We start from the raw sequence: 26,955 nt of genomic DNA on the forward strand, positions 1-26,955 counted from the left end.
GATGGATGGATGGACAGGATGGAGGGGGATGGAGACGAGCAGTCACTTTTTCCACTCAGTAATTAGAATCGCTTTGAGGAGTTTGCTGTAGCAATTGGAACTCGGCCTTCAATGAGATTTGGGGATTATTTATGGGCTCTTTCCCTCCTCCAAAACCAAGGACATGAGAACCCCAGGAGTCTGGGGTGTCTAAGGCACCCCACGGGCCACAGCCCCACCCCACTGAGGGTGTGGAGGAGTGAAGGCCTGAGAGGGATTGCAGACACTGAGAACACGTGGCCAGAGTGTCTGCCAAGGAATCGGGGGTGCACAGCAGGGGCTTCCCACCCTCGCAGAGCAGGGGCCCCGACCCCACCGTGATTCAGGGTGCTGGTCGCCACCCACACAGGCGCAGGATCAACTTGAGAAAAGAACAGAATTTCTCCCAAATCCAGGGACGGTCTCAAGCAGCTCTGGCCACGAGGAGGGTGCGGCCGGGGCAGGCAGCCTGTGGCAGGTCTGCAGTGGGACTCACAGGGGCCCCTGGTCAGCACGAGGAGGCATGCACAAGTCAGGAGAGCAACATACACTTACGGCGTTGTCCCCCAAGATGTCCAGCTTCTTCATCAGCTCGGTGACCAGGATGTCCTGGAGGCAAAGAGACAAGGGACACGCAGCAGGTGAGCGCCAGGCGGGCAGGGGTGGGCCTGGGCAGTCAGGGCACGGTGGGGCAGGGGTTACCGTCACGCCTTCCGCCTCGCAGTACGCCTGGAGGGGGCTCTTGCCGTCCACGAAGGGGGTGTGGTGGAAGTTGATGGCGGGCGACTTCCTCTCCCTCTCCTAGACAGAAAGCAAGGCTGGGCCCAGGCGGCGGCTCCCTCCCATCTCCTCCCTCCGTGGAGGCTGTGCTGGGGGCGGCCAGGGGACATGGTGAAGCCACAGAGGCCACCGAACATGCTCAGCACGGTGCTTGTGAAAACGAAGCCCTGACCACAGGAGCAGCGGCCCCAGAAGATGGTCCCTGTGCCAACGCCGCCAGGAGCAGGAGCCCCCAGCCCAGACGGCCCTTGGGACAGCTCACTCGTCCACCACGGGGATGGGCACCCATGGGGGGTGGGGGCTCACAACCTTCCTGCCGCCCAGGGAGGTGGGTGGGAGGACCCTGAGGGGCAGCTCCATCTGGACTCCACCCACTTACTCAGTGGGCAAGTGGGGACCCCATGCCCCACATCTCAGGTGGGCTGGGACTCCAGGAAATGAGCCAGGTGGGAATTCGGGAGCAGAGGAACACCAAGCAAAGCTGGGCCTCTGTTGTATGAGAGGGTGGTCAACCCTCCAGCAAGGGTCACGACCTCCTTGGTGCCAGGTGTGCTGAAGGGGAGCCTGGAGCTGTGTGCGGGCGGCCAGCAGGCAGGTACCAGCCCAACTCACTGCCTTCCAGCCTCAAAGTGAACCTCATGTCCCATCCACCCTCTTAGGGGAGAGTGGCCGGTGGAAGGTGAGCGCAGCCATGAGGCTGTCCAAGCCCTGCTGGACCCTTTCCAAGGGGGCCTCGCCCCCGCCCCCACCCCTGCAGGAGGCCGAGGGCACAGCAAAATGCGAGGGCCAGGACAGCAGAGCCCCGGAGAAGGGCAGCTGGTCACTGTATGGTAATCCTCATACAAAGAGATGTGCCCTTTCCAACCGGCCTTTTGGGTCGTGTGCAAAGGCTCGTGAGTGTCAGGAAGGCCATGTATGCGGGTGACCGCTCACACCTCCCCTCACGCCCAGCATCCCACCCGCCCTGCACCTCCAGCTCCAGGATCCGGAATTCCAGCAGCTCGTTTTGGTCTTTCCCATCCTGGACCTCATGCTTTAACCGAGCCTCTTCCGTCTCCATATGTTTAATCTATAAATTAGAAGATGGACGAGACACTGGAGGTCACGTGAGGTCAACTCCCTGGCTTTCCCGACAGCTGCCGGTGGTCAGCGGGGACAGGGAGCAGCCTGAGTGCCTGGCCAGAGCGCTCACTCCAACATGGGTCTGTGTGGGTCCCCCCAGTGAGCCTGGGTGAGCCCTACCCCTCATCTGATGGGCTGGTGCAGTGGGCGCAAGAGGTAAGATGTCCCCATGTGGCCCCTGCCTCGCCAATGGCCTGGGCAGTGCTCCTTGGAGCCCAGGGTGGCCCAGAGTCTCAGGGACAGTGTCTGGAGGAGGGGCCATGTCCTGTGGCTGCCTGGTGACCCTCCAGAACTGACTTCACTAATAAAGGGACTGTTTCCACATCAAGTTTGACAAAGGAACCTAATGTGTGAAGCCCACACCTTTCAAAGGGTAATCATGACACAGCCCCCAGTGTGTGTCCCCAGTGGCACCCGGAGGACAGAGAAACACACCAGGAGAGTGTCCACCATGGGCAGGTGGCTTGGCCCCCCTCAGCTGAACTTGGGGGCTGAAGAGCCTGCTCTGATGCTTAGAGGACGGTCTGATGGACCAGGAGTGTCTCCTCCGAGGGAGCTGGTGCCATTAGTGGTGGATCTTTCCACACTGCCGTGTGTCACCCTGAACAGCGGGGGCTGTGACCCCACGCCCATCATACCAGAGAAAAGTCACAGGTTTTAAGTGGGCGTGCGAGAGTTTAAGTGTGCATGTGAGTGTTTGCGTGTACACGGGAGCATTTGTGTGTATGTGTGCACGCGTGTTTAAGTGTGCACACAAGCCTTTATGTGTGCATGTGGGTGTTATGTGTACAGGTGCACGTTTAAGTGTGCTCATGAACATTCATTCATATACAAACGTTTGTGTGCACACGCGTGTTTAAGTGGACACAAGCTTTCAAGTGTGCACGTGAATGCCTTTGTGTGCATTTCAGTGTGCATGTTTAAGTGTTTAAGTGTCCACAAGAGTGTTTAAGTGCGCTCATGCGTGTTTGTGTGGACACAAGAGTGTTGTGCATGTGTGTATGTGAGTTGTGTACGCACAGGAGCGCTTGCATGTGCATGTGAGTGCCACAGGAACAGCTCATTACGATGTGTGTGGAGGGTCCACGGGAAGCACGTAGGTGTCACTCGCCATTCAAGACATGACAGCACCCAGAGCATGGCCCCATGTGGGGTGGATGGCCCCGGGTGGGGCATGACTGGCCTTTGGCCCGTGGCTTGATCTGGAGGCTGCAGGCCTGCATGGAGCACTGCTGTGATGGCTCACGTCAGGCTCGTGAGCTGACGGCCCCCTGGGCTGCCTCCAGCAGGGCTGGCCTGCTAGGGCAGGCACGATCTTCTCTGCCTGTCACCTGCCTGTGGACAAGGCCAGCTGCTGGTGGGGAAGGGGCCCAAGCAGCCCCTTGTCACCATAGCATCGTGCTGGCAGAGCGATCTGTGAGGTCCCGGTGGCTGTTCTGCCTCTGGATGTGTAGCCACTGCCACCTCCCGCCTCACCACCTGACCTGGCCCAGAAGGTCCAGGCCTACCCACTCGGATGGCCACCGACTGCCTAGGTCTAATCTGAGAAACCTACAGCCCCAGTCTGCAGCCCGAGGACAGACTGGACTTGGGGGATTGGGTGCTGTAGAGGGAGATGCCCCCGGATGGACATCTAGCCTGGGATGTCCCAGCTTGGGGAAGGTGCGGTGGCCCCTTATTCAGGCCACTACTGAGAACAGCCCCGTCACGCACCCTGATTCTGACCCATCTGACATCTAATCAAGTCTTCCAGCCCACAAAGCCCAGCCTAGGGGTGGGGGTGATGGACGGCAGCACTTTGGAGGGCTCTTGTTATCCACAGGCCAGGAGAGCTCATAACTGGGCAGCAGCAGGTGAAGCCGTGATTTTGTCACACATGTGCTCACACTTGTTCGGAAGTGGCAGACACCAAGGCCCGGTCTCCTGTACACCCGAGGGGCTCTGTCTGGGACCATCGGCTCTGAGGACCATTGTGCGGAGTGCAGTTCCCTGGCCTGGTGGCTTCTGGTTGGGATGATTCCAGTGGTTTCGAAAAGGCAACTCTTTCAGAGTTTTTATAACCATCACCAACCACAGAACCCATCCGCATGACCAAGCACGGATCGAGGCTCTGCTAGGGACACCGGGCTCTGCCTGGGCCCAGGTACCTCCTTCGGGGCTGCCTGAGAGGTGGGCAGCCGCAGAAGTGAGAAGCACAGAGGGCCAGGTGGGGCCGTCTGCCCCGCCCGGCACCGCAGGGACCCCGCACTTCCATGAACGAGGGTGGGGGATTCCCGCTCTCCTGGGACCCAGCCAGACTCCCAGACGATGGGCTGGCCGCACCTTTTCTACCAGCTCTTGGTTTCTCCGATACAGTGCTTGCTTCTCTTCAATCCACTTCATATCCTTGAAAATGGAATGAAATGCAGAAATAAGTACACGGCGGGTAAAGTCAGGAAGCCAGTGTCCAAGTCACGGCTCAGCAGAGCAGAGGCTCTGACCAGCGGGCTTCACACAACCTCTGAAGTAACCGCCTAGGGACAGCTTGTGCCACGCAGCTGGTGACAACCCAGGACTTCACCCATTTCCAGGAGGGTCCTGGAGCGTGAGCAGGAGGGAACAGGCCTGCCTCAGCCGGACCCCACGTGGCCCCTGCTGCCTGCAGCACTCACCCGCCCCTGCTCGGCCAGGGCCTTCTCCAGGTCCTCTATCCTGGTCTGCGCCCTCTGCACTTCTGCTTGGAGCTGCTCACGGGTCTGTAGGACGGCAGGAGACAGACATCAAATTTTTCCTAGGAGCCAGGACAGGCCCGCGCAGGACCCAGAGGACAGCCTGCCCGCTGGTTCGGCTATTGGAGAAGCGGCCATTCACGGCTTTGCAGCCGTAGGCAAAGTCAGCCCCACTCGGATTCCAGGGTGATCTGTGGTTCATTTTGAGGGGCTGTTAGGGGAAATCTAACAGTTGATGAGGATGGCTGGGCCTGCTGGGTGCTGGCAAAGGGCTCCTTTCCAGTCCCTGGATGACAGTGACGACCACACCCAGACAGCATGTGTGGCTGGTCAGCCTCCCAGACCCCAGGACGCCTCCCTTGGGGCACCAGCGCCCTCTGCTGGGCCTGGTTCCCTCCTTTTCCGCCTGTGCTTTCACTTACCCTCCTTCCCCCAACCTGCCCCTTATTCAGAAGACGGCCCCAAGCCCCACCTGGGCTTCTGGGGGGTCCCAACCGCTGTCCTGTGTGTTAATTCCCTCTCAGGTCTAAACCATGGGTGCTTTACCCTGATGGGTGCCCCTGCTCCCCTGAGAACAGCTTCCAGGGCAAATGAGAGCGTTTGGGGCCCTGAGGCCCTCCTGGGGTCCGTGGGCCCTGGATCTGCCCATGTGACCCCCCCACCCGTCTTCCTCCCCACACCACCTTCCTCCCTCTTGCCTGCCTCCTCCCTCCCTGAGGGCCTGAGGGAATAACAGTGACGCCTTCATGAGAATCCGGGGCAGGGGTTGGGGTGGAGGGGTCCAGTGAGTCAGCACCCCGTGTTTCAGAAGGAGGCTGAGGCCCGGGTGGGGTGGCAGCTGCCCACAGTCAGGACCACGTGCAGGAAGGGCTGTGCCCGCTCATGCCCACCCTCACTTTAAGGGTTCCTTGACTTGTACAGTGAGGGACGCCATTTCCAATTTTAATACAGTCTGACCGCATGGGAATGTCACTTTTAAAAAAATGCAGTTTGACATTTTTACTCTCTGGTCCAAAATACTCTGTTTTCTTGTTTGTTCTTGTGTGGGTGCTCTGGTGCCCAACAGGATAAAGGGGAGCAGGTTCTTCCAGCTTCCAAATGGTCACAGCAGCTGCCCCTCTCTGGCCACCAAGAAGGGGCTTGGCCAGTCCCGCCCGGCTGCCTGGGCCACTGGGCTCTAGGAGTGTGAAGAGGGACTGTCACGCTCCCTTCTCCGAGGTCAGGGCAAGAACTAAGCACACCAGTGGGAGAGGGAACATTTAAAGCTCCCTACTAGAAAAAAAAAGTCCCTTCCATTTTCATCTCTCCTTTTCAGGCCAGAGGAAGGCAGGTTGCTGGCTGGCAGATGAGCCAAGCTCCACGGGAAGGGCCAGTAGGGGAGGCGTCTGCCACCACCGCTTCCAGGACAGGTGCCCTCGCTGAACCGTCAAGAAGGAAACCCGTCTAAGTGACCAGGCGGTCGAGGGCGAGAGGACTGAGCCCTGTGGCTCCAGAGGCAGCTCCAGAGGGGGTTCTGTGGATGCTGTCCCCTGGTCCCCTGGTCCCCAGAGGCCCACGCTCTGCCCAGCCAGTCACACTGAGTCATACACTCATGGGACGATGGCCTTGTGCCCTGCGGGGTGGTCGGGGAAGCAGAGCCGACCCACACCCCCCCGAGCTGCTGGCTTAGGAGAGCCCTTCCTTCCACGGGACTGCGGCCTGTTGCCCTGCATGGCACCTGTCAGAGCCCGGGCAGGTCCGGGAGGCAGTCAGGGAGTCCGAGCGGCCCTAGGTATGGTGGTGTGGGAGCCCCTTACCACGGCCTCTCTGAGCAGCCAGCAGTTCCCACCTCCCCAGATGGGACTCGAGACGTGTGCACCCCCCACTTCACCCAGGGAAGCAGGGTACAGGGGGGACATCCATCTGCTCCAGGCTGGGCCTGCCCAGCGAGACACGGGGTGAGGTGGGCACAGCTTCTGAGCGCAGAGCGAGGTGGATGAATGCGTAAGCTCAGCAAGTTTCAACACCTGAGCTCAAACGCTGACCCGCCCTCACCTTCTTGCCTCGGTTAAGGGAGAGCTCCCTACAAGCTCCGCTGCCAGGTTTGCAAGGAAGGTGATGTCACCTTCAAGGAGCCTCGGGCCCCGTGCCCTCCACACTGGGCCTGGAGCAGGATAAACTTGCTCTCTGGACGGCCACCAGCACACCTGTGCCGGCACTGCTCGGGGCAGGTCCCACCCAATGAGCTGACCACAGCGCCAGCTTCCCGACCCCTGGTTCTTAATCGCCTTGGGGAGCGTCACCGGAGGACATTAAGTGCGGGCGAGAAGGGCCTCTCGGGAAGGTGAAGCCACTGAGTCCCTGCTGGCCAGGGGTCAAGCAGGGAGGTGGGAGCGGGAACGTGGTGGAGTGGAAGTCAGTTAGACCTTAACTTCTCGCTCTGCGTCCAGCGTCCCTCCGACCTGCTCCTGCAACAAGGCGTACGCGCGCTGCAGAGCCTGGTACTCCATGGTCAGCTGCCGGAACCTGAGCTCTGTCTCTTCCTTGGCCATACCCTGGAGGCGCACGAGACACCAGTGAGTGCCCAGCCTCGGCCTGGGGCGGACAGATGGCCGAGCCGGCGGTTGAGGTCAGGGCGAGCCTTGTGGGGCGGCAGCCGGGGGCCCTGCTGGGCTTCCACCCGCTGGCCAGGCCACCCTGACCCAGCCCCTCCTCTCTGAGCAGGGCCCCCGAGGTCCCGCTTGCCCAAACGAGCTGGCCGCATTCCTCCCCACTGCTTCCCACTGCAGGCCCCTTCCTGCACAGGGACCCCCAACGCCTCCTTCTGGCTGCAATGACACCTCCCACTGGACCCCGAAGGGGTCTGTGCTCAGAGGACAAGCCAGAGGTCTGCGTGGGAGGGCGGCCGTGTCCAGGAGCTACCGGACCCTGGGACCCTAACCTGGCCCAGTGCCCCCAGCCCGTTCTGCTCCCCTAAGCTTGCTGGTGGCAGCTCTGGCTGTGTCTGAGATCTGTAAGCAGGTCCATGGCCTTGGGGCATCCACCAGGCCTGAGGGGGCAGGCACCATGGCCTCAGAGCCCCCTGGGCCTGGGCAGGGCTGTGGTGCAGCAGCCACTGCTTGTTCCCCGGCTCCAGGGGCAGAGCCAGTCAGCACAGGCTCCAATGGCCCGTGTTTGAGGTAGCCTCCTTCTGGAATGGACCAGCAGGGGGACACCCTGGCCGTGTTTCTATTGGAGACAAAGCCTGTGCTGCCCCGCATGTCCCCTTGGTCATGCTGCTGCCCCGTGCTGGGGGCTCAGACCTCCCCGTGCAGCCCTTTGGGATGGGGGGGCTCTCTGCACCTCCATACTGATGGGGTGAAGCCCTGGGCATGCCCTCAGAGGGAGGGGGTATTTCTCAGAGTGCAAACCCACGGACTGTTAGGGTCACGGCCAGTGAGGACCACCGGGCTCCTCCCCAGGGAGCAGCTCGAGACCCGATCCCGCCGGCCCCGCCCGCCAGACTGTCCAGCAGCCTCTGTGTTACCTCCTCCAGGTCGTCGTCTGGGGTGCACGGGGTCTGGTCTGTCCTGTCCGTTTGGTACGAGATGGAAGAGCCATCGGACTCCAGGGAGGCCTCCTCATCGTACCCAAAGAAGGTCTCCACGATGACCGGCTTCGGACAGAAGGGCCACCTCAGGCCAAACCCAGATGGGCGATCGGCCAGCCCCGGGGGCCCCTGGGTCATTCCCACCTCTCCTGCGCTGCCTGGCCACACCCCAGCTCTCAGTGTCCCTGCCCTGGGTCTGGTCCAGCCTCCCGCCCTCAGGCCAAGGGGGCCTTCTGGACGTGGGACTGGAGTTCTGTGGAGGCGCAGTCCACCTTCATGGTGGGGACCCGCTCTGCAGATCCCAGGGCAGTGGCACTGAACTGCCACCGTGCAGATGACATGACATGGGACCGACAGTGAACACCAGTCCAGCATTCAACACGTGGCCACTTGTCTAGTTGTCTAGTTGTTGTGTTTTCAAAAGTATCATCCTTGGCAAATTGGAATAAAAATGGAAACAAGAGCAAAGCAGGTGACTCCCCAACTAGCATGAGGGCTACCAGAGGGGACGCCTCAAGGCTCACCTCCAACTCTGGCATCCCGGGCTCCCCTCCCCCGGCTGCTTCCAGTTCCAGCTCATGGAAGGTCCACTGGCCACAGAGTTCTCGGTGGCCACCAACCTCTGGCCCTCGGCGCCGAGCTCGGCCGGCTCACGGAAGTGCCACTCACGGCGGTCGGGCCCAGGTGGAAAGAGCGGACCTCCTGCAGCCAGTCCACTCTGCTAGAATGAAGCTGTCGGGTCCTAGCCTCAGATAACCTCTGAATACCTGAGACATCTGATGCCCTCTCACATCTCCTAGGGGCCCTTCTGAGAGCCCCATGAGCTGGGAGTGGCGCCCAACGAGTATCTGATCGCCCGCATGGGGACACCACTGACGGTTCAGAAGCCAAACAAAAACACACATGCTTTGCAAAAGCAGGACGCAAGCTAGGTCCTTTGGAATTGTCTCCCAAATGTCCTCTGATAGAAATTGCAGTTTTACCCAAAAGGACTGTGCTGCACAGAAGTTACCCCAGGTCTGCTAGATGGTCTGCATGGGACCTGTGGACACAGGACTCAGCCTGCAGTGCAGAGGTGGCCAGACAATGTGACGGGGGCCCAGCTGTGTGGGCACAGGGCGCGGCCCTCAGGACCGCGGGATCCAGGCAGGTCCCCGCACAGGGCAGCAGGAAAGCCAATGTCCCGGGGCTGCCCCCTGCTCATCACACGTCAGACCTCTCAGAAATTTGAAAGAAATAAGGTTGGATTTTTAAATTGATAAACAGAGTATTTACTTAGCGTCCTGTTTCTGTTCTTTCAGTTACAATTTTTAGAAGGAATAAAATCATTCTCTTCTCCCGCAGAGGAAGAGGTCCACTCGCAGGGGCGCTCGGGACACACGTGGCACGTGCACGCATGCTGCCATTCGCTCGCTTACCTTGGGGATCTTTGCCATTTTCTTCCTTTGTTTCCGGTATCTTAAAAGCTTGTCACGCTCCTGCAAGAGCCAGTGGAAGAGATTCTTTGAGTAATTGAGCAGCTCCACCAGTTTCAAATACACACTTTAATGTTCCTGTGTTGTCATTCGACTGGACGTACAGGGTGACTTCAAAACTGGCACACTGCCCACACTGCCACAGACACACAGGGCGTGTGCTGTGCAGCTGGGGACAGCGCGTCTTCGTGACCACTGTTCAGGTGCCCGTCATGCTCAGCCATTCTCCAGCCCCTTCCTGTCTGTGGTGGGTGGTTGGGGTGCCCTGAGGGGGGCTGGGCATTTGAACAGCACACACAGAAATGGGACTGGAGAGGACCGATGACAGCCCAGCCCCTGCATACTCTCTGAGCAGATGTGCACATATTGGACACGGACCCCACAAATGCCTAAGGAGACCAATGACTGCTTTTCTCCAGGGAGCTCGGCTACACTTTTGTGACGGTGACAGTGTAGGCCCAGGCTGGTCTGTCCTGCAGGGGCTCAGAAACCTGGGGTGGGGGAAGTGCCACCGACAGGGGTCATCTGACCCCTGCATGGATAGTTGATGTAATAGTGAGAGGAGCTGGGAGCCGCCACAGGCCACCGGGGCATGGATGGGCGTTCTCAGTCACCTGGGCAAAACCTCTGGGTAGGCAGCACTGCGGTCACAAAATCCACCCTCTGCTGACACTGCCACTTCTGTCTGCACTGGAAGGAGTCACTGGCATAGGTGGGGTCCCAGGGACAACGCAGGGGACAGGGGTGTGAGGACAGGGGGTGCCAAGTGGTACTTACTAACACGCTCTTCACATAACCAGCCGTTTCCAGGGTCTAGGAAGAGAGGACAGCACGCTGGAGAATTCGAGCATGACCCTTCCTCCCAGGACCCGCAGAGGCCGCCCCACACCCAGAATCGGTCGCTCCCCCACTGCCCTGAGGGTCTTACTTGGTCCAAAAGTCCCTTCCTCCCTTCCTAAGCTGATCCCCCAGAGGCACCGTGACCTGTGGGCACACCCAGGGGCCATCAGTTCAGGGTGACTGGGCCTTCCGGAAATGAGATAATGTGCACGTGTTATTGATGTCTTCCTTTTCCTGTTCCTAAGTTCTTATTACTGTGGGGACTGTCACCGTGTCACTGAACAAGAGCTTAGATCCCAGGCATGGTCGGGGCAGGCTGCGTGGGTGAGGCCCCACCCCACAGCTTGTGGGGGACACGGGCCTCTGTCTGTCCCATCTCATGTTACTTTGGGGGAACTCCAGTCATTGAAACAAGGCAGGCCAGCACTCTGGCCACGTGCCACGCCAGTGACAGAGAGGGGTGCTGCCGTCCCTCCTGCTGTGCGAGGACACAGAATGACCAGGGCAGCTGGTTCTGAAGTGATCTGACCAGAGCCAGTTGGGGTCCCACCGAGAAGCAGAAGGACCCCAAATCAGGATAATGGAAGGAGGATTTGATGAAGGACAATTTACAAAATTGTGCTGGGGGCGTCAGGGGACAGGGACAGGGCAGTGTAGCCGGCTGGCTGGGGCCCAAAAAAGATGTCCGTGTCCTAATCTCGAACCTGGGACTGTGAGCCTCTTTGGAAATAGGGTGGTTGCAGATGGGATTAATTTAGGGATCTTGAGGTGAGACCATCCTGGATTAGGGCGGGCAAGTGCCCTTAGAGAGAAGAGGAGAGGGGAGCAGGGGGAGAGCAGGGAGGGACAGAGAGAGGCCGTGAAGACAGAGACTGGAGTGGTGAGGCCTGGTGGCAAGGACAGTTCCTCTCCTCGAGCTCTCAGAGGGGGCGCCGTCCTGACAGCACCTAGGTCTTGGATTCTGGCCTCCAGAACTGTGAGGAAACAAGTTGCTGCAGTTTTAAGCCCCCAGCTGCTGCCACGGTGACACAGAACCTAACTGGCTGTGCTTCAGCTGCTGAAAACCCTGGTCCAAGGCGGTGAAAGGAAGCAGAGTTTCAGGGGAGGGCCACCTCCAGCATGACCACAGCGCAGGGACCCAGCCCAAGCAGACCCCAGGGGGTGAGGGGGCGAGGGTGTAACCTCGGGGGGCAGCAGGGTACAGAGAGGGGAGAGGAGCAGGGCCCAGACCGTGGGGACCCCTGCGCCTCGTCACCTTGGAAAGCTCGTCTATGAGGCCTTGCTGCTCCACTATCTGCAGCTTCAAGAAGTCAATTTCTCGTTCGTCTTGACTTTGATCCAGGTCGTTCAAGGAACTGGGTCTCCTTATGGTCCTGACTCTGTGTCTCTGAAAAACCAGCCAGACCATGTCACAAGGGCCAGAGCGGATGGTCCAGCCAGATGATGGGGGAGCCAGGGTCCTCCCACTCAGCCTGCAGGCGCCCACACAGCCCTGCCACTGCTCCCGTTGGCTATGGGCAAGGGGGTTCCCTGCCCTGACCTTGGGGCAGTCCAGCTGCAGAGCCCAGGGATACCGAGGCTGTGTCCTGCTGATCCCCAAAGTGGGGCCAGAGCTGTGAGGCCTGGGCTCAGTGCCCACGGGGAAAACTCTGCACCCCAAAAACAAGAGAGTTGTCCGTGCCAGTTCATACCTCACTGCCTTTTCTAAACTTAGAGTGTAAAAAGTAGGGGGTTTCTGGAGAGTGGGATGTGGGGGGCACTCCTGCCCGCCTGCCACATCTGCTGAGTTTGGGATAAACTCGCATTCACGGCCTCTGGGGCCCCCGAGGCCAGAAGGAACATACAAGACACCAGCTAGTAGGCCCGGCAGAAGTAGAACCTCTCCTGGCCCCAGGCCCGGCCTGCTGGTTCCTTTCCCTCCCACGGCCAGTGCTCTAGGCTCTCACTCCCGCTGACGTGTTCAGAGTTGGAAGATGGCATGGGGGTGTGGGGGGGCGGTGACATGCTCAGTGACTTCCCTGCTCTGTTTTGCTTCCACCTGTCACTCCTGTCACTCCCCTAGGCAGGCACCTGTGACACCTGCCTTCAAGCACCCAGACCCTTATCTAAGGCCCTCTCTCCCAGGGAGCGGGCCTGCGGCACTTCCTGTCCCCACAGACCTAGTAAGACTGAAGGCCTGGCCTTGTCAAGCCTCCTGCCTGAGACACAGGGGACTCGCTGCTGGTGCAGAGGAAGCGCCGCCTGCTGGCCTGGTGGACCCGTCAGGGTCCCTTACCATTTCTATGTTCTCCTGGGTGACAAATTTTAACTTGTTTTCCATTCGACGTAAAGTGTGGGACAGATCCTCGTTTTTCCGAGTGAGGCGTTTGTTTTTATCCAGCAATGGCTTGTACTGACTCTCAGCTTCTCTTAAACGCTTTAACTGAAAGACAAAATTAATTGCAAAGATGCTGTTTTGGTTTTGCTTTTTTTTCAGTGACAGCAGGTCACCATACAGACTCAGCCAGCTGAGCAGACCACGCTTGGGTACACAGTCGGGCCGTCAGAGCTGGGTAACCTGCCTGGGCCCGGACCCCGGGCTCTTTGAAAAGCTCTCCCAGGAGACACAAGTCAGTGGGAAATCTCAGCAGCTGAGAAGGACCAGCAGTGATGGCGCGAGGGAAGGGTGAGTCCTCACACACCCCAGAGAACACGCAGAACTGAGGGCACTCTTTCCCAATAATGCAGCGCAGGAATCAGCCAACCAGCACTTGAGGCCCACGTCTGGCGCCCCGCGTGGTTTTGTTGATAAAGTTTTATTGGAAACAGCCAAGAGTCCTAGATGCAAGCCCCACCCTGGTCACCACCACTCCCTTCCATGGGGAATTCTGGAAGTGGACGTCCCAGCTCCCTTCACACTGCAGCCGTAAGCCCATAGGATCCAGAAGACACCCCCCCTCCCGGACCTTGCCCCGACCATGCCCCTCCCAGCCCTGCCCATGCCCCTCCCAGCCCCACCCCTGCACCCCCAGCCCCACCCCTGCACCCCCAGCCTCACCCCTGCACCCCCAGCCCCACCCCTGCACCCCCAGCCCCACCCCTGCACCCCCAGCCCCACCCCTGCACCCCCAGCCCCACCCCTGCACCCCAGCCTCACCCCTGCACCCCCAGCCCCACCCCTGCACCCCCAGCCTCACCAGCTCGTTCCTCTCTTCCGACAGCAAGGCGTTCCGGTCCTCCAATTTCCGAATGATCGCACTCAGCTCTGCAATTTTAAGTTGGAAGCGCCGAGCATCCTTTTCGTCTAGCTGCTGTTCCTAAAACAAAAACCCACTGCAGGTAACTGTTGGTAGACACATAGAAACCTTTGCAAATCCCAACATGCCACAGAAACCGCGTGCTGATTGCCCAAGACTCGCGTGAGAGCCTCGTGGCTCGGCACACTGCACGCTGGGGGCAGAACGCGTGAGCAGACATGTCCAGGAGAATGCAAATGGGGAGGGCGAGGGTGTGTCAATGCAGGTGCCCCCAAGTGTGGGTGATCTCAGAAAACATCGGAAGCAACCCATGCTTTCCTTGGCCACTGCTGCCTGCCCCCTTCAGGGTCTGCCTTGCGCTGCTGGCGGGAGGTCATTTCCTAGTGGTATAAGGTGAGCACAGGAAACGATATTCAACTTAAGTCTTCCAAAGTTGGTTTCCCAAGAAGTGTGCCCCTCCGATCGCATTTCTGAAAGGTGACTTTTTTAAGTCCTGAAATGTCACTGAAAAATCAGTGGAAACATCTGAGGCTCTCTCTGGAGGAAGTGCAGTCTGTTGAGTGCAGAGCCTGGGCAGGGGCTTGTTCTAGGTCAGGTTATCAAAGTTTATAAGATGTCATCTCCTAGTCTTGAAATGTCTTTGTCTTAGGGCTGGCTCAGCTTACACACGGTTTTGTCCTAAAGCAAACACACATGTGTCCAGGACTGAGGAATGGTTCCTCATCCAGCAGGTGCAGGAGAGGCTAGGGAACCAACCAGAAGGACCTCATGGAGGGTCCGTAAAATTTAGACACCCCCCCAATTTCCCAGAACCACTCCAGGGGGCTCTGAATGAGGAACAGTAATGAGATGGATGGTGTCATGGCTGTGAGGTTGTCAGCTGCCCCGTGCCATCGTGGCAGGCCAAGGAGAAGCAGGAAAGTGTCATGGTCACGTGAAAAGCGGGCAGGAAGCGAGTGGCGAAATCAGTGCTCGAGGGTCGAAGCCAGGATGAAAGCAGGGAGCCAGTCTTCCCAGCCGAAGGCAAAGCCCGTGCATGGACATGGAAGCAGCACAGCGTTGTCTCCCACCAGCCCAGGGCAGGAGCCTGTCCCAGCAAGTACCAGGGACCCTTTGTAACCTGGGGGCCCAGCCACTCAGGTGAGTTCCAGCTAGAAGCCAAAGCCTGGGAAGGAGGGGGCACGGGGTGGTCCATGACAGGAGGACCTAGGGAAGGTAGTGCCACACCACATTAGCAAGGAAGGGAGGGGTGCGGAGACTCTGCCCTCTCAGCCAAGCCAGAAAGCGGAGGGCTCCAGGGTCTGGCTGGCAGGCGCAGACTTCACGGCGTGCCCAGGGCGGGAGATCTGTGCTGTGGGCATGGGCTCTGGGCCCGCGAGTGGAGCGGGGAGGTGCTTACAGGGCTTGCTGAGGGCTCTGAGGCGTCTCCTGCACCTGCACCGCTTGCATAAGGAACTTCCCGCCTGGGGCTGCCCAGGTGCCGATCGGCCTCTTTGACCTGCGACAGCTGCTCATCTAAAGCCTCTTTTTGGAGCTGCAGTCTCTGAGCGTGCCCGGCTTGAACCCCTAACTCTCTCTCCAGCACGAAGACTGCTCTGTCCTTAAATTTTATCTCCTCCATCTACAAGGAGAACAGAACACAATCACAGGCAGGCAGGGTGCAGCTCTGCAGTTACCATAGGAACAAGCAGAATGCACAAGCACGAGGAGGGGCCCCATGCAACAGCCCTGCCAGTCCTGCAGCGTCTGGGCTCCCAGAGGCCTGGAGCGAGAGCGGGAGCCCCACTGCTGGGCTGCAGCGTGATGCCCGGCCTGGGCTGGCCGCTGCCCGGCAGGTCAGACCTGCTGGTACAGCGGATTCCTGGCTCCATGTACCCTTCCCACCACAACCCCCAATCTGGCAGGACCACGCCTCCCATGCTGCCCTGTGGGGTCTCTTAGGTAACGGGGGCGGGGGCTGGCGTCATCTGGCAGGGTCCAGGGGGCCACCCCCACCTCCAGCTCCTGCTGAGTGAGGGGCAGAGTGTGGGCGGGTCTCCCTGAGTTCCCTGCACCCCACCAATAGGAGCGTATAACGAGGAAGTTCGTCTTAGAGCAGGTGGGCCGTGACTGGGGGGAAGGGGCAGCACTGTCTGGAAGGCCCTCGCAGCCTCTCCTCTCCGCTCCGAGGGGCACCTGGCCTGGGCAGGTGTGTGGAGCCAGCACTCCGCCTCCTTGCTCTGAGGTGTGGACAGGAAGCAGGGCGCTGCCCCACTGTTTGCAGACAGAGCTGCAGTTTTAATTAATCTGGCTTCCAGCTAAGGCTGGGGGTGTGGGGCCCTGGACAAGCAGCTCCAGACAGGAAGGCAGGCGTGCCCAGTGCACCTGACCCACCCAGGCCCCCAGAGGCCGCAGGGCTGGTGGCTGAGGGGGCCACAACCCTTACCACTCCCCCTAGATTGCAGCACTCCTGTGCTCAACCTCAAGCAGCTGGAGAAGCCACCTGTCTCCCAGTCCCTCCTCCAGGTGGCCATAGGTGCTTCCTCGGCCACAGTGGGCCTCCACCCTTGGAGGGGAGGGCAGGACCCACCCCAGACAGAAGGAGGCGCCATGGGTGTGGCGTCATTGCAGATAGCACTGGATTTATAAGAAGCCTCAGTTTAAAACATATTTGCAAACAGAGCAGGATAGGACATCTCCCTGCTCTGGTTGCTGTTTAAGCTTAAAATAAGCTAATAAACCAGCCACCTGCTGAGGTCAGCTTGGAAACAAAAAGGTGGCACGTCTAATTAGCCCCGATCACAGAATTCACGGGCAAGCGATGAACTGAACAGAATAAAACAAATCCTTAATTGCTAAATTCCCATTTACTGAAATACAGAAATGCAGAAAGAGGCAACACAGTCAATTAGTGTAAACAAAGAGGCCAGTGAAAATAAAATCAGATTAATAAGCCTCAATATTCTGTGGTCTAACATTTGCACTCTTACACACAGGTACTTTAGAAACATGTTTCTTTCATCAGGAAACAAGAAAATCAGTCACTATGCACACATTCCACTGAACGCAGCGATTTAAGCAGATGGTTTGGACCAGAAGCCAACCTCCCTGAGAAGTCACCCCCACGTGTCACGTAACGTAGCTGAGTTAGAGTCGTTCAGATGTTGGGTTCGGGAGCTGTCCACACAGGAAAGAGGAGGAAGGTCGTTCCACAGGCAGAGTTTGATTTTTTAAAGATGGAAAACTCAGTTTCAGATCAGTGAGTGTCTCCCGGGGGAAATCCTAAGGCCGTGGGTCCCCCCTCCCCCGCTCCAAGTTCTCAGCCAAGTGCATTTTTCTACATCCTCTTCTAGTCACACACAGCTTACCGATGGGGACACGTTCTGAGAAATGCATTGTGAGGCGACTCTGTCGTCGTGCGAGCATCACAGAGGCACAGACACAAACGTAGACGGCACAGCCCACCACACACCTGGGCCGTATGGCACAGCCCGCTGTTCCTGGGCTACGGCCTGCACAGCACGTCACTGTACCAAGTCCTATAGGCAACTGTCTCACAATGGCACCGCACAGTAACAATACGCTATAAAAGATAAAAGACGGCACACCTGCGTAGGACACTCACCGGGAGTGGCGCCTGCAGGACTGGAGTTGATCTGGGGGAGTGAGTGTGACGGCCTGGGACGCGACAGTGCAGCTGGAGACTTTATAACACTGCGCACTTAGGGTACAATCCACTTAGTTACAATTTTCTTTCTTTAATAATAAATTAACTTCAGCTTACTGTAACTTTTACTTTATAAACATTGTTAATTTTAACATTACGACTCTTGTATGCACATTTAGCTTAAAACGCACATTGTACAGCTGTACAAAAATTTTCTTTTATATTTGTATTTCATATATATGTGTATATATATGTGTGTGTGAGAGTGTGAAATGAAAACCTTTCAGCGTTGGGGCCACATTTTCAGCCTTTTTAAGGAGCTTGTCGAGGTCTACAAAGCGTCTGCTAAACGCTCACTGTGAGTGTCTTGGGGGTTCGTCTTCTTTCTCTTCTCCTGCAGTTTCCTCTTCTCTTGCCTCTTCAGCTGTGTGTTACTGCTCCCGTCCCACCAACCCCTGGTTAGACGTCTCCTCAGGGACCCCTGTAGGAGCTCCCCGATGCCACCCTCATCCACACCAGGGCAAGTCGTTTGCCATCTCTGTCACAGCCCTGGTGACGTTTGCAGCCTCCTCCTCCTTGGAAAACCCGTTGAAATCACGGATGAGCCTCTTGAATGTCTTCTTCCAGACACCTTCCAGATACCACTCCTACAGTCCTTGGTGACATCGCCCCAAGAGCCCGAGCAAGGCTCTCAATGCAGAGATGTTGTGATCCTTCCAGAAATGCATTCATGTCCTCTCAGTGTCCTTCTCAGGGGCAGCAACAGCCTGGCAGCGCAGTGGCCTTAAAAGCTGCTATAACTCCCTGACACCCTGGTTGGTCAGAGGTGGTGTTTGGAGGGAGAAACACAACTGTGACATTGGGAGCAAGGTCACCGATAAAAGGAGCGTGTCTGGGAGCATTACCAACAACAAGCAAAATCTTGAACGGTATGTAATTGTCCTCACAGCACTTCTCCATTTCGCTGGTGTAGCAGCAATTCCGGAGGGCTGCTTGGAAGCGGAGCTGTGCCATCCGTGCCTCCTGACTGGCACTGGGTGCTGTCTGACATGCCTGAAGGCCCTGGGGTTCTCAGATCACAAAGGGTCTCAGTTTGCAGCCTGCAGCACTGCCCCCAGACAAGACTGTCATCCTGTGTGTAAAAGCCCCGAAACCTGGCACTGACTTGGCCTCTTTCTGGATGAAAAGTCCTTTCAGGGTCCGTTTCCAAAACAGGGAGTTTTCATCCAGATTGAATATTTGCTCTGGTGAGTAATTTTCCTCCACAATCAGCTTATCCAGAGTTTCCCAAAATTCTTCAGCTGCCTTCACATCAGCACTTGCAGTCTGACTACTCACTTCCATGTCATGGAATGAACGAGGATTCTTGAATCGTTTACACCACCCAGAGCTGGCAGTCAATTCAAGACTTGTAACTGGGTCCAGCCTTTCCATCAACATCCCCAACCTTCTGCTTTGGCCCTGATTGTCATGGTGCTGAGAGGGATACGCTTCTGTGCCTGGTCTTCAGCCAAGGTCATTAGAAGTTTCTCCATGTCTCATCTAGGCCCTTCTCGAATTTTTGTTCGTCTTGTTACCTTCAATGAAGCAGATCCTTTAGCAGTTTCTGTCACTTTGTTCCTGTTCACAATGGTAGCTGTGGTGGTGTGGGCTGTGCCTGGCTGGTGAGCAACAACCATCACTGACTTCCCACCTTCGCAGTCCTTAATCACTTTAATTTTGTTTCCAGGGCGATCACTCAACGTGGCCTCTTACTGGCAACATTCGCATAGATTTTGTGTGTTTTGGGGCCATGATGAACCAAACAAGATGAGATTCCATCCAGCGCAAGAGAAAATGACGCACTCAGGAGACACAGTGAACACACAATGACTGAGGCTGCTGCTGGCCTAACGCGGCACACGGTCTTACAGCAAACTCTTTTTGTAAGGACCGTGTTTCCCCGAAAATAAGACCGGGTCTTACATTAAGCTTTGCTCCAAAAGACGCATTAGAGCTTATGTGTCAGCAGCAGGTGTCATCCTGAAAAATCATGCCAGGGCTTATTTTCCAGTTAGGCCTTATTTTCGGGGAAACACAGTAGAAAGTGCACACTCTAAAATAACGATAAAAAGTATAGTGAATACATAAACCGGTGACATGGTCATTTGTCATCGTCATCCAGTGTCATGTACTGAATACAGCTGTATGTGCTGTACTTCCACACAATGGGCAACGCACACACACGTGAGCAATGGTTTCCATTCCTGTGTTGCTATGGCTACGACATCACTAGGCGGTGGGGATTTCCCAGCTCCACTGTAATCTGACGGGACCCCTGCCGTCTGTGCCTGCCGGCCATCGTTGACCAAAATGTCCTCATGTGGCTGTGACTGTCCTTTGAACCCGAAGGCCCGTCTGTGAAGGAGAGCATCAAATGCACGCACGGGTGCCCAGGTGAGATGGGAAAGGCTTTGTTGGATTGTGGGGAGCCCCCCTCATTGAGAAGGGGACGTTTCCAACTCGGGGCACATGTGGAAGTACAGGCAGTGGGACGGAGTCAACGGCAGCCAGCCGGGGACGCCAAGCCTGCACTTGGGGCTGTGCCCTGCGTGCAGCTCGCTGCCTGCGACGGCGGGCAAACCTCACAGCTCAACAACTGCGTTAGGCCCCCTGGGGCTCAGATGCCCCTTTCCCTCCCAGGGAACCATGGGGTCCTGGTGGCACCACTGCAGAGAGCTCTGGGGACGTGTCTATGTCACTGCCTACACCCTCCTGTGACCAGCGCTCCCAGGAGCCCAGGACAGGGGTTTTCCAAGTTGCAAGTGGGGCGTAAATCGGGCAAGTTGGTCGCCCTCCGGCTGCCTCCCCTGTGCAGAGCTCGGCCGCGCTCCCCAATGGCCTCCCGGTGTCCATGCCTGTGTCCTCACACCACAGTGCCTTTGAAATGTGGATCTGACCTCATCACTCCCTGGTTTAAACCCCCTCAGGGCCTCCCTGGGCCCAAGAGTGAGATCCACGTCCTGACTGGAGCCTGAAGCGAAGCGTCCACAGGAGCTGCCCTCCGACCCCTCCCCTACCCCCACCCCCGCACCTTCAGTTACAGAAGGTGCACAGAAACAGGAGGAGGCCCTTGGGTTGGGGTCCCTAGGGAGGAGTGTGTGGGAGGATACTGAACTGGGGGTCACCGGAGGGAGGTGGAAAGGTGCCCTCCACACCCAACTCACCCCCAGCAGAGCACGCTGAGCGCAGGCGCACAGAACCAGGGCCACTGGGCAGGGCCTGGGAACCTGCATTTGCCAGCACCCAGCTGACTGAGAAATGTGTTGACTGATCTAACCACTGCCCACAGTGCTGAGGGCCCCTGAACCATGGAGCCAGCAACAACCCCAGTGGGGCCACTCGGAGCAGGGGCAGCTCCCAGCTGGAGTGGGTGGGCCACTCCTCTGGGGTGCAGCTTCACTTCTGGGACCCTCCCTCACCTTGCACGGTACAGGTGCAGACATACCTGCTCCAGCAGATAAGCAAGCAAAGAGTCTGGCAGCAGTTGGCTATGGGCCGGCGGCTGGAATTCACCCTCAGTGACCTTCAGCCAAAACAGAAGCATTGCCCAGGAGCCACAGGCAGGAGGTGGGGGTGAAGGTGTTGGCAAAGTGGCATCTACACGTGATAAGGCCGTTTCTGAGACAAACTCATGCCCAGGCTCTGCAAGACTCCATCAGAGTGAGGACCTTGCACACACAGCCGGCCACTCATCTGCAGCCAGTCTCCGTGAAAACAAAAGCCTCTGAAAAGCAGGGCTGGGCCACGCCTCCACGTGCCAGCAGCAGGGGGAGATTGGCCCTCAGTACAGCAACCTTTTTATGGGGCTTAATTACTACTGTTTGCTAGTATTCCACTTTAACTAGCTGTCTAGGCAGCTGGGCGAGGAGGGGTACTATGCATCACAGACTAGTGTGTGTGAGAAAGCGGAAATTGGTTTTGCCTGCACTTCCACTGTTTTATAGGATTTAGCGACAGTCTGAGCTTGGATTCTAGCAAATGTACTTAAGTGTGCAGCAGCTGTGTGCCTGACAAACATCGCTCTCAGATTCTCTAATAACTGGGCGTGCATGTGTCCCAAGTTGCTTTGGGCCCAGAGTTGCACCCCCGCCCCACCCATCACAGCCTAGCCTCAGAGCCATGACCAGGGAGAAAAGGCTGGGGCGGGGGGCCTGTCTGAGCTCACAGAGGACGTCAGGGCCAGGCTGGAAGCAGAACAAACCTACTCCTTCCCCTTCACTGTGAGTGAAAATTTGGTCAGAAACATCCGTGGGACCAGGTTTCTCCAGCGCTGCTGTGGGGAAGGTGGAGGGAGAACATTGAAATGGTAAACAGAGGAGTTTCTCCAAATTGACTGGATTCTACAGGGGAAAATGGTGGAAGACTGAAATAAGCAAAAACGGAGCAGACAAGTTTTGGCTCCTTTTCTAGGCATGCTGGAGCTTGAGGCTGCCTGACCCCACGGAGCTGTGCTCCTGCCTCTTTGATCCTTGACTCTGAAGACAGACGTTTACTTGGAGGCAACTGTCAGCGACGCAGATGTTTCTGTCCACGGGTGTGCAGGGGCCTTGCAAATGACCTTTGCCCGGCAGGCAGCACAAATCTCTGTGCACCAAACCCCCACTTGCATTAGCCACACATTTTGCTTGTTCCCTCATTAACTAATGAGTTAAGTAAATGTATTGCCATGTATGTGTTCATTGTATATTCGTATGAGAATCATGACTGTACCTTTTGTTAAAATGTATCCTCTAACAGTGTAGTTATAATCCCAATAAAAATCCCAACAGTTTCCTATGTAGGAAAAACGATTCTGAGGTTCCCAGGAAACTCGAACAGGCCAAAACGGACCAAGTCCCTCTTGGAGAAGAACAAAGTAGGAGGACGATCCTCCAAAAATCAAGACTTATTATAAAGCGAGAGTAATTAACATAAAACGGGCTTGAAGAGGGGCCGATGATAGAACAAATTAGAAAGCCCACTGTATAAGAATGCTTAATATATGACAGAGGTGGCACTTGGATTGGGAGGGAAGACGGTCTTCTTAGCAAGGGCTGCTAGGAGAACTGTGTGTGTATCCAGAGGAAAAAAGACATAACTGGGCCTCCGCAATGTGCACACACACACACTCACACACACGCACACACAATCCAGGTGGGGCAAAGACCTACACAGGAAAGACAAAACTATGAAGTTTTTAAAAGATAAAGCTTCAGGGCTCCAGAATAGAGGGATTTCTTAAACAAGACACAAGAAGCATCAACCCTCTAGGAAAAGATCAACAAATTAGACCATTTTAGAAAGTAAAGCTTTACACCACAAAATGACACCACTAAGAACACGAAAAGAACCCGGAGTGGGAAGGTGCTTGCATTTCGGTAGAAACGTTGGCATCAGCCTGCCCGAGCCTGCAGGAAAGTCTGCTGGGAACCGGCCTCCCGCCCTTACACTGATTTGGAGAGAACTGCCAGCTAAGTAGCTCGCTGACCTGCCAATCCCAGAACTGTGGTCAAAACACTGGCTCCGCTTGGGTTCCAGCTTCCCCTGGGACGGCAGGAAGGGGAGGCTTCGGAACCGCCTGTGGGGGGACGGGACGCTAACTTGCACATGTCTCCTTCTGGCCCAAACCCGCACAGGAAGTAAAGCTGGAGGCGAGGGGCAGACGGCAGAGCTCTGCCTGATTCTCAGCCTTCTGACATATCCCTCCATTTCGACCGCCTGGCGCGCTGAACGCCCCAGGGCCCACAGTGAGGTGTGAGTGGCCGCCCCAGGCCCACAGTGACGGTGTGAGTGGCCGCCCCAGGGCCCACAGTGAGGTGTGAGTGGCCGCCCCAGGGCCCACAGTGACGGTGTGAGTGGCCGCCCCGGGGCCCACAGTGAGGTGTGAGTGGCCGCCCCAGGCCCACAGTGACGGTGTGAGTGGCCGCCCCAGGCCCACAGTGACGGTGTGAGTGGCCGCCCCAGGGCCCACAGTGAGGTGTGAGTGGCCGCCCCAGGGCCCACAGTGACGGTGTGAGTGGCCGCCCCGGGGCCCACAGTGAGGTGTGAGTGGCCGCCCCAGGGCCCACAGTGACGGTGTGAGTGGCCGCCCCAGGCCCACAGTGACGGTGTGAGTGGCCGCCCCAGGCCCACAGTGACGGTGTGAGTGGCCGCCCCAGGGCCCACAGTGAGGTGTGAGTGGCCGCCCCAGGCCCACAGTGACGGTGTGAGTGGCCGCCCCAGGGCCCACAGTGAGGTGTGAGTGGCCGCCCCAGGCCCACAGTGACGGTGTGAGTGGCCGCCCCAGGCCCACAGTGACGGTGTGAGTGGCCGCCCCAGGGCCCACAGTGAGGTGTGAGTGGCCGCCCCAGGGCCCACAGTGACGGTGTGAGCGGCCGCCCCAGGCCCACAGTGAGGTGTGAGCGGCCGCCCCGGGGCCCACAGTGAGGTGTGAGTGGCCGCCCCAGGCCCACAGTGACGGTGTGAGCGGCCGCCCCAGGCCCACAGTGAGGTGTGAGTGGCCGCCCCAGGCCCACAGTGAGGTGTGAGCGGCCGCCCCAGGCCCACAGTGAGGTGTGAGTGGCCGCCCCAGGCCCACAGTGACGGTGTGAGTGGCCGCCCCAGGGCCCACAGTGACGGTGTGAGCGGCCGCCCCAGGCCCACAGTGAGGTGTGAGTGGCCGCCCCAGGGCCCACAGTGACGGTGTGAGCGGCCGCCCCAGGCCCACAGTGAAGTGTGAGTGGCCGCCCCAGGCCCACAGTGACGGTGTGAGTGGCCGCCCCGGGGCCCACAGTGACGGTGTGAGTGGCCGCCCCGGGGCCCACAGTGACGGTGTGAGTGGCCGCCCCAGGGCCCACAGTGACGGTGTGAGTGGCCGCCCCGGGGCCCACAGTGAGGTGTGAGTGGCCGCCCCAGGCCCACAGTGACGGTGTGAGTGGCCGCCCCAGGGCCCACAGTGACGGTGTGAGTGGCCGCCCCAGGCCCACAGCGACGGTGTGAGTGGCCGCCCCAGGCCCACAGTGACGGTGTGAGTGGCCGCCCCGGAGCCCACAGTGACGGTGTGAGTGGCCGCCCCGGAGCCCACAGTGACGGTGTGAGTGGCCGCCCCAGGGCCCACAGTGACGGTGTGAGTGGCCGCCCCAGGCCCACAGTGACGGTGTGAGTGGCCGCCCCAGGCCCACAGTGACGGTGTGAGTGGCCGCCCCGGAGCCCACAGTGACGGTGTGAGTGGCCGCCCCGGAGCCCACAGTGAGGTGTGAGCGGCCGCCCCAGGCCCACAGTGAGGTGTGAGCGGCCGCCCCAGGCCCACAGTGAGGTGTGAGTGGCCGCCCCAGGCCCACAGTGACGGTGTGAGCGGCCGCCCCAGGGCCCACAGTGACGGTGTGAGTGGCCGCCCCAGGCCCACAGTGACGGTGTGAGTGGCCGCCCCAGGCCCACAGTGAGGTGTGAGTGGCCGCCCCAGGCCCACAGTGAGGTGTGAGTGGCCGCCCCAGGCCCACAGTGACGGTGTGAGTGGCCGCCCCGGGGCCCACAGTGAGGTGTGAGTGGCCGCCCCGGAGCCCACAGTGAGGTGTGAGTGGCCGCCCCAGGGCCCACAGTGACGGTGTGAGTGGCCGCCCCAGGTCCCACAGTGAGGTGTGAGTGGCCGCCCCGGAGCCCACAGTGAGGTGTGAGTGGCCGCCCCAGGCCCACAGTGACGGTGTGAGTGGCCGCCCCAGGCCCACAGTGACGGTGTGAGTGGCCGCCCCGGGGCCCACAGTGACGGTGTGAGTGGCCGCCCCGGAGCCCACAGTGAGGTGTGAGTGGCCGCCCCAGGGCCCACAGTGACGGTGTGAGTGGCCGCCCCGGGGCCCACAGTGAGGTGTGAGTGGCCGCCCCGGAGCCCACAGTGAGGTGTGAGTGGCCGCCCCAGGGCCCACAGTGAGGTGTGAGTGGCCGCCCCAGGCCCACAGTGAGGTGTGAGTGGCCGCCCCAGGGCCCACAGTGAGGTGTGAGCGGCCGCCCCAGGCCCACAGTGACGGTGTGAGTGGCCGCCCCGGAGCCCACAGTGAGGTGTGAGTGGCCGCCCCGGAGCCGGCGCCCGCGCACGTACCAGTCTGCGGATCTCGCGCTCGCACTCCTTCTTGATGCGGCCGATTTCCTCCTGGTGCAGGTGGTACACGCTCCGGATCTCGGCGGCCTTCATCTTGTCCGCCTGCATGACCAGGGTCAGCGCCTCCTCCACTTGCTTCTTGGCCCCCTTGAGCTCGGTGATCTCCTGCTGCATTTTTGTCTTCTCCACCTCGAAGCCCTTCTTGGCCTCCTCCCTCACCTCGGACAGCAGCACGGTCTTGACCTTGTCGGGGCCGCTGTCGCGCAGGGTGTGCAGCTGCGCCTGCAGCCGCTGGTTCTCGTTGTCCTTGATCTTGATGACGCGCAGCAGCTCGGCCTCGTGCTGCCGCAGCAGCGTCTCGCGCACGGCCTGCAGCTCCTTCATCTTCTCCTCGTGCAGCTTGGTCTTGAGCTCGGTGAGCAGCACGGCCGCCTTGTGCTGCTCGTGCTCGCGCGCCTGCTTCAGCTCCTGGTTCTTCTCCCTCTCCAGCCGGCTGACCTGGAAGAGAAGAGACCGGGTGGTGGGAGGCCCCTCTGCACTTGCCTGGACACTGATGTTGGAAAGCTTTGTTTGCGAACGTGGTGTGAGCTTCCGAGGGAGAAAGTCTCCGTAAAATGTGATTGAAAACGGAATGGAGCCGCATGGGTGGAGAGCGCGAACATGCGCCTGCAGGCGTGCGTCGCAGGAGAGCTCAGGCTGGGGAGCGAGAGTTCCACACCCGCTGGCCCTGGAGTTGCGCTCTGCTGCTCTGCCAGGGACTAGCGAGCGGTGGATGCAAAAGCATCACCTCGCAAACGGGCCTGCTGAGGACAACAGGCAGGACGCCCCTTGGGCACCACCTGTGGGGAGCAGAAGGCCTCCTGCCTCTGCCCACATGATGGGGGCAGCGTGCTTACCTTCTAAGACATTCTCGTCAACTGGGGACCGCCAGCTGGGCGGCTGCGCTATCTGTCTAGATGACATCTGATATCTAGACTTTAGTTAACACTCAGGGTTTTTACTGTTTTACTTTCATCTAGAAGCTGCGACCTTGGCTAAATGACCACACTACCCACCACCCACCATCTGGGACAAAGAATGGCTGGAATCCGGCTCTGCCTGGGTCTACGTGGGGCCACTGCGGCCACAGGAACCACAGCCCCTGTGCCTCTGTCCAGGCACTGTCTCCTTCCTGCCAGGACCCTAGAAAGGCTGTCACCTGACAGACACCTCATACTTTACTGTCCAGACCCTTCTCCCCCACACCTGGCAACTCTAAGCCCAGGGCCCACTGTGGCCTTCATTCAGCCAAGGGGCCATGCTGGGCCTGCTATATTGGGGTTCATTTCCATTGTGACTAGTCCAGGGGGAAGGGGTGGCATTCCAGGGACAGTGCCACTAGACGAGTTCCTGCTGCAGAAACACTGACAGCCAGGGCTGTTCCTACAGGGCTGGGGCTTGTGACCACACACTCCTCTGTGGGTGGGCCCA

The 26,955-nt window shown here is 58.7% G+C and overlaps 1 protein-coding gene across 27 annotated transcripts in view; it reads right to left on the minus strand.

Annotated features, from left to right (window-relative positions):
• The window catches only part of JAKMIP3 (Janus kinase and microtubule interacting protein 3), a 77,281-nt gene that overhangs the window by 19,554 nt on the left and 30,772 nt on the right, over positions 1-26,955 (minus strand). For 7 of the 27 annotated variants that reach the window (XR_016018835.1, XR_016018837.1, XR_016018832.1 and 4 more), the window contains exons 3-16: positions 25,486-25,983; positions 15,147-15,368; positions 13,688-13,807; positions 12,787-12,933; positions 11,767-11,898; positions 10,449-10,484; positions 9,615-9,674; positions 8,134-8,262; positions 7,034-7,162; positions 4,572-4,655; positions 4,243-4,305; positions 1,769-1,867; positions 721-819; positions 568-627 (exon numbers count right to left, since the gene is read on the minus strand). Coding sequence is in view for 12 of the 27 variants with exons in the window: in XM_019728290.3 (XP_019583849.3) it covers positions 568-627; positions 721-819; positions 1,769-1,867; positions 4,243-4,305; positions 4,572-4,655; positions 7,034-7,162; positions 8,134-8,262; positions 9,615-9,674; positions 10,449-10,484; positions 11,767-11,898; positions 12,787-12,933; positions 13,688-13,807; positions 15,147-15,368; positions 25,486-25,983 (1,878 nt within the window). In the remaining 15 variants the exon portion in view is untranslated. The remainder of the gene's footprint in view (positions 1-567; positions 628-720; positions 820-1,768; positions 1,868-4,242; positions 4,306-4,571; positions 4,656-7,033; positions 7,163-8,133; positions 8,263-9,614; positions 9,675-10,448; positions 10,485-11,766; positions 11,899-12,786; positions 12,934-13,687; positions 13,808-15,146; positions 15,369-25,485; positions 25,984-26,955) is intronic. The other 20 variants (XR_016018841.1, XM_074338787.2, XR_016018839.1 and 17 more) reach the window with 12 other exon arrangements.

The sequence above is a fragment of the Rhinolophus sinicus genome, chromosome 15, assembly GCF_057876585.1.
Source record: "Rhinolophus sinicus isolate RSI-liver-muscle chromosome 15, RSI-T2T, whole genome shotgun sequence".
NCBI classification, from domain to species: domain Eukaryota; kingdom Metazoa; phylum Chordata; class Mammalia; order Chiroptera; family Rhinolophidae; genus Rhinolophus; species Rhinolophus sinicus.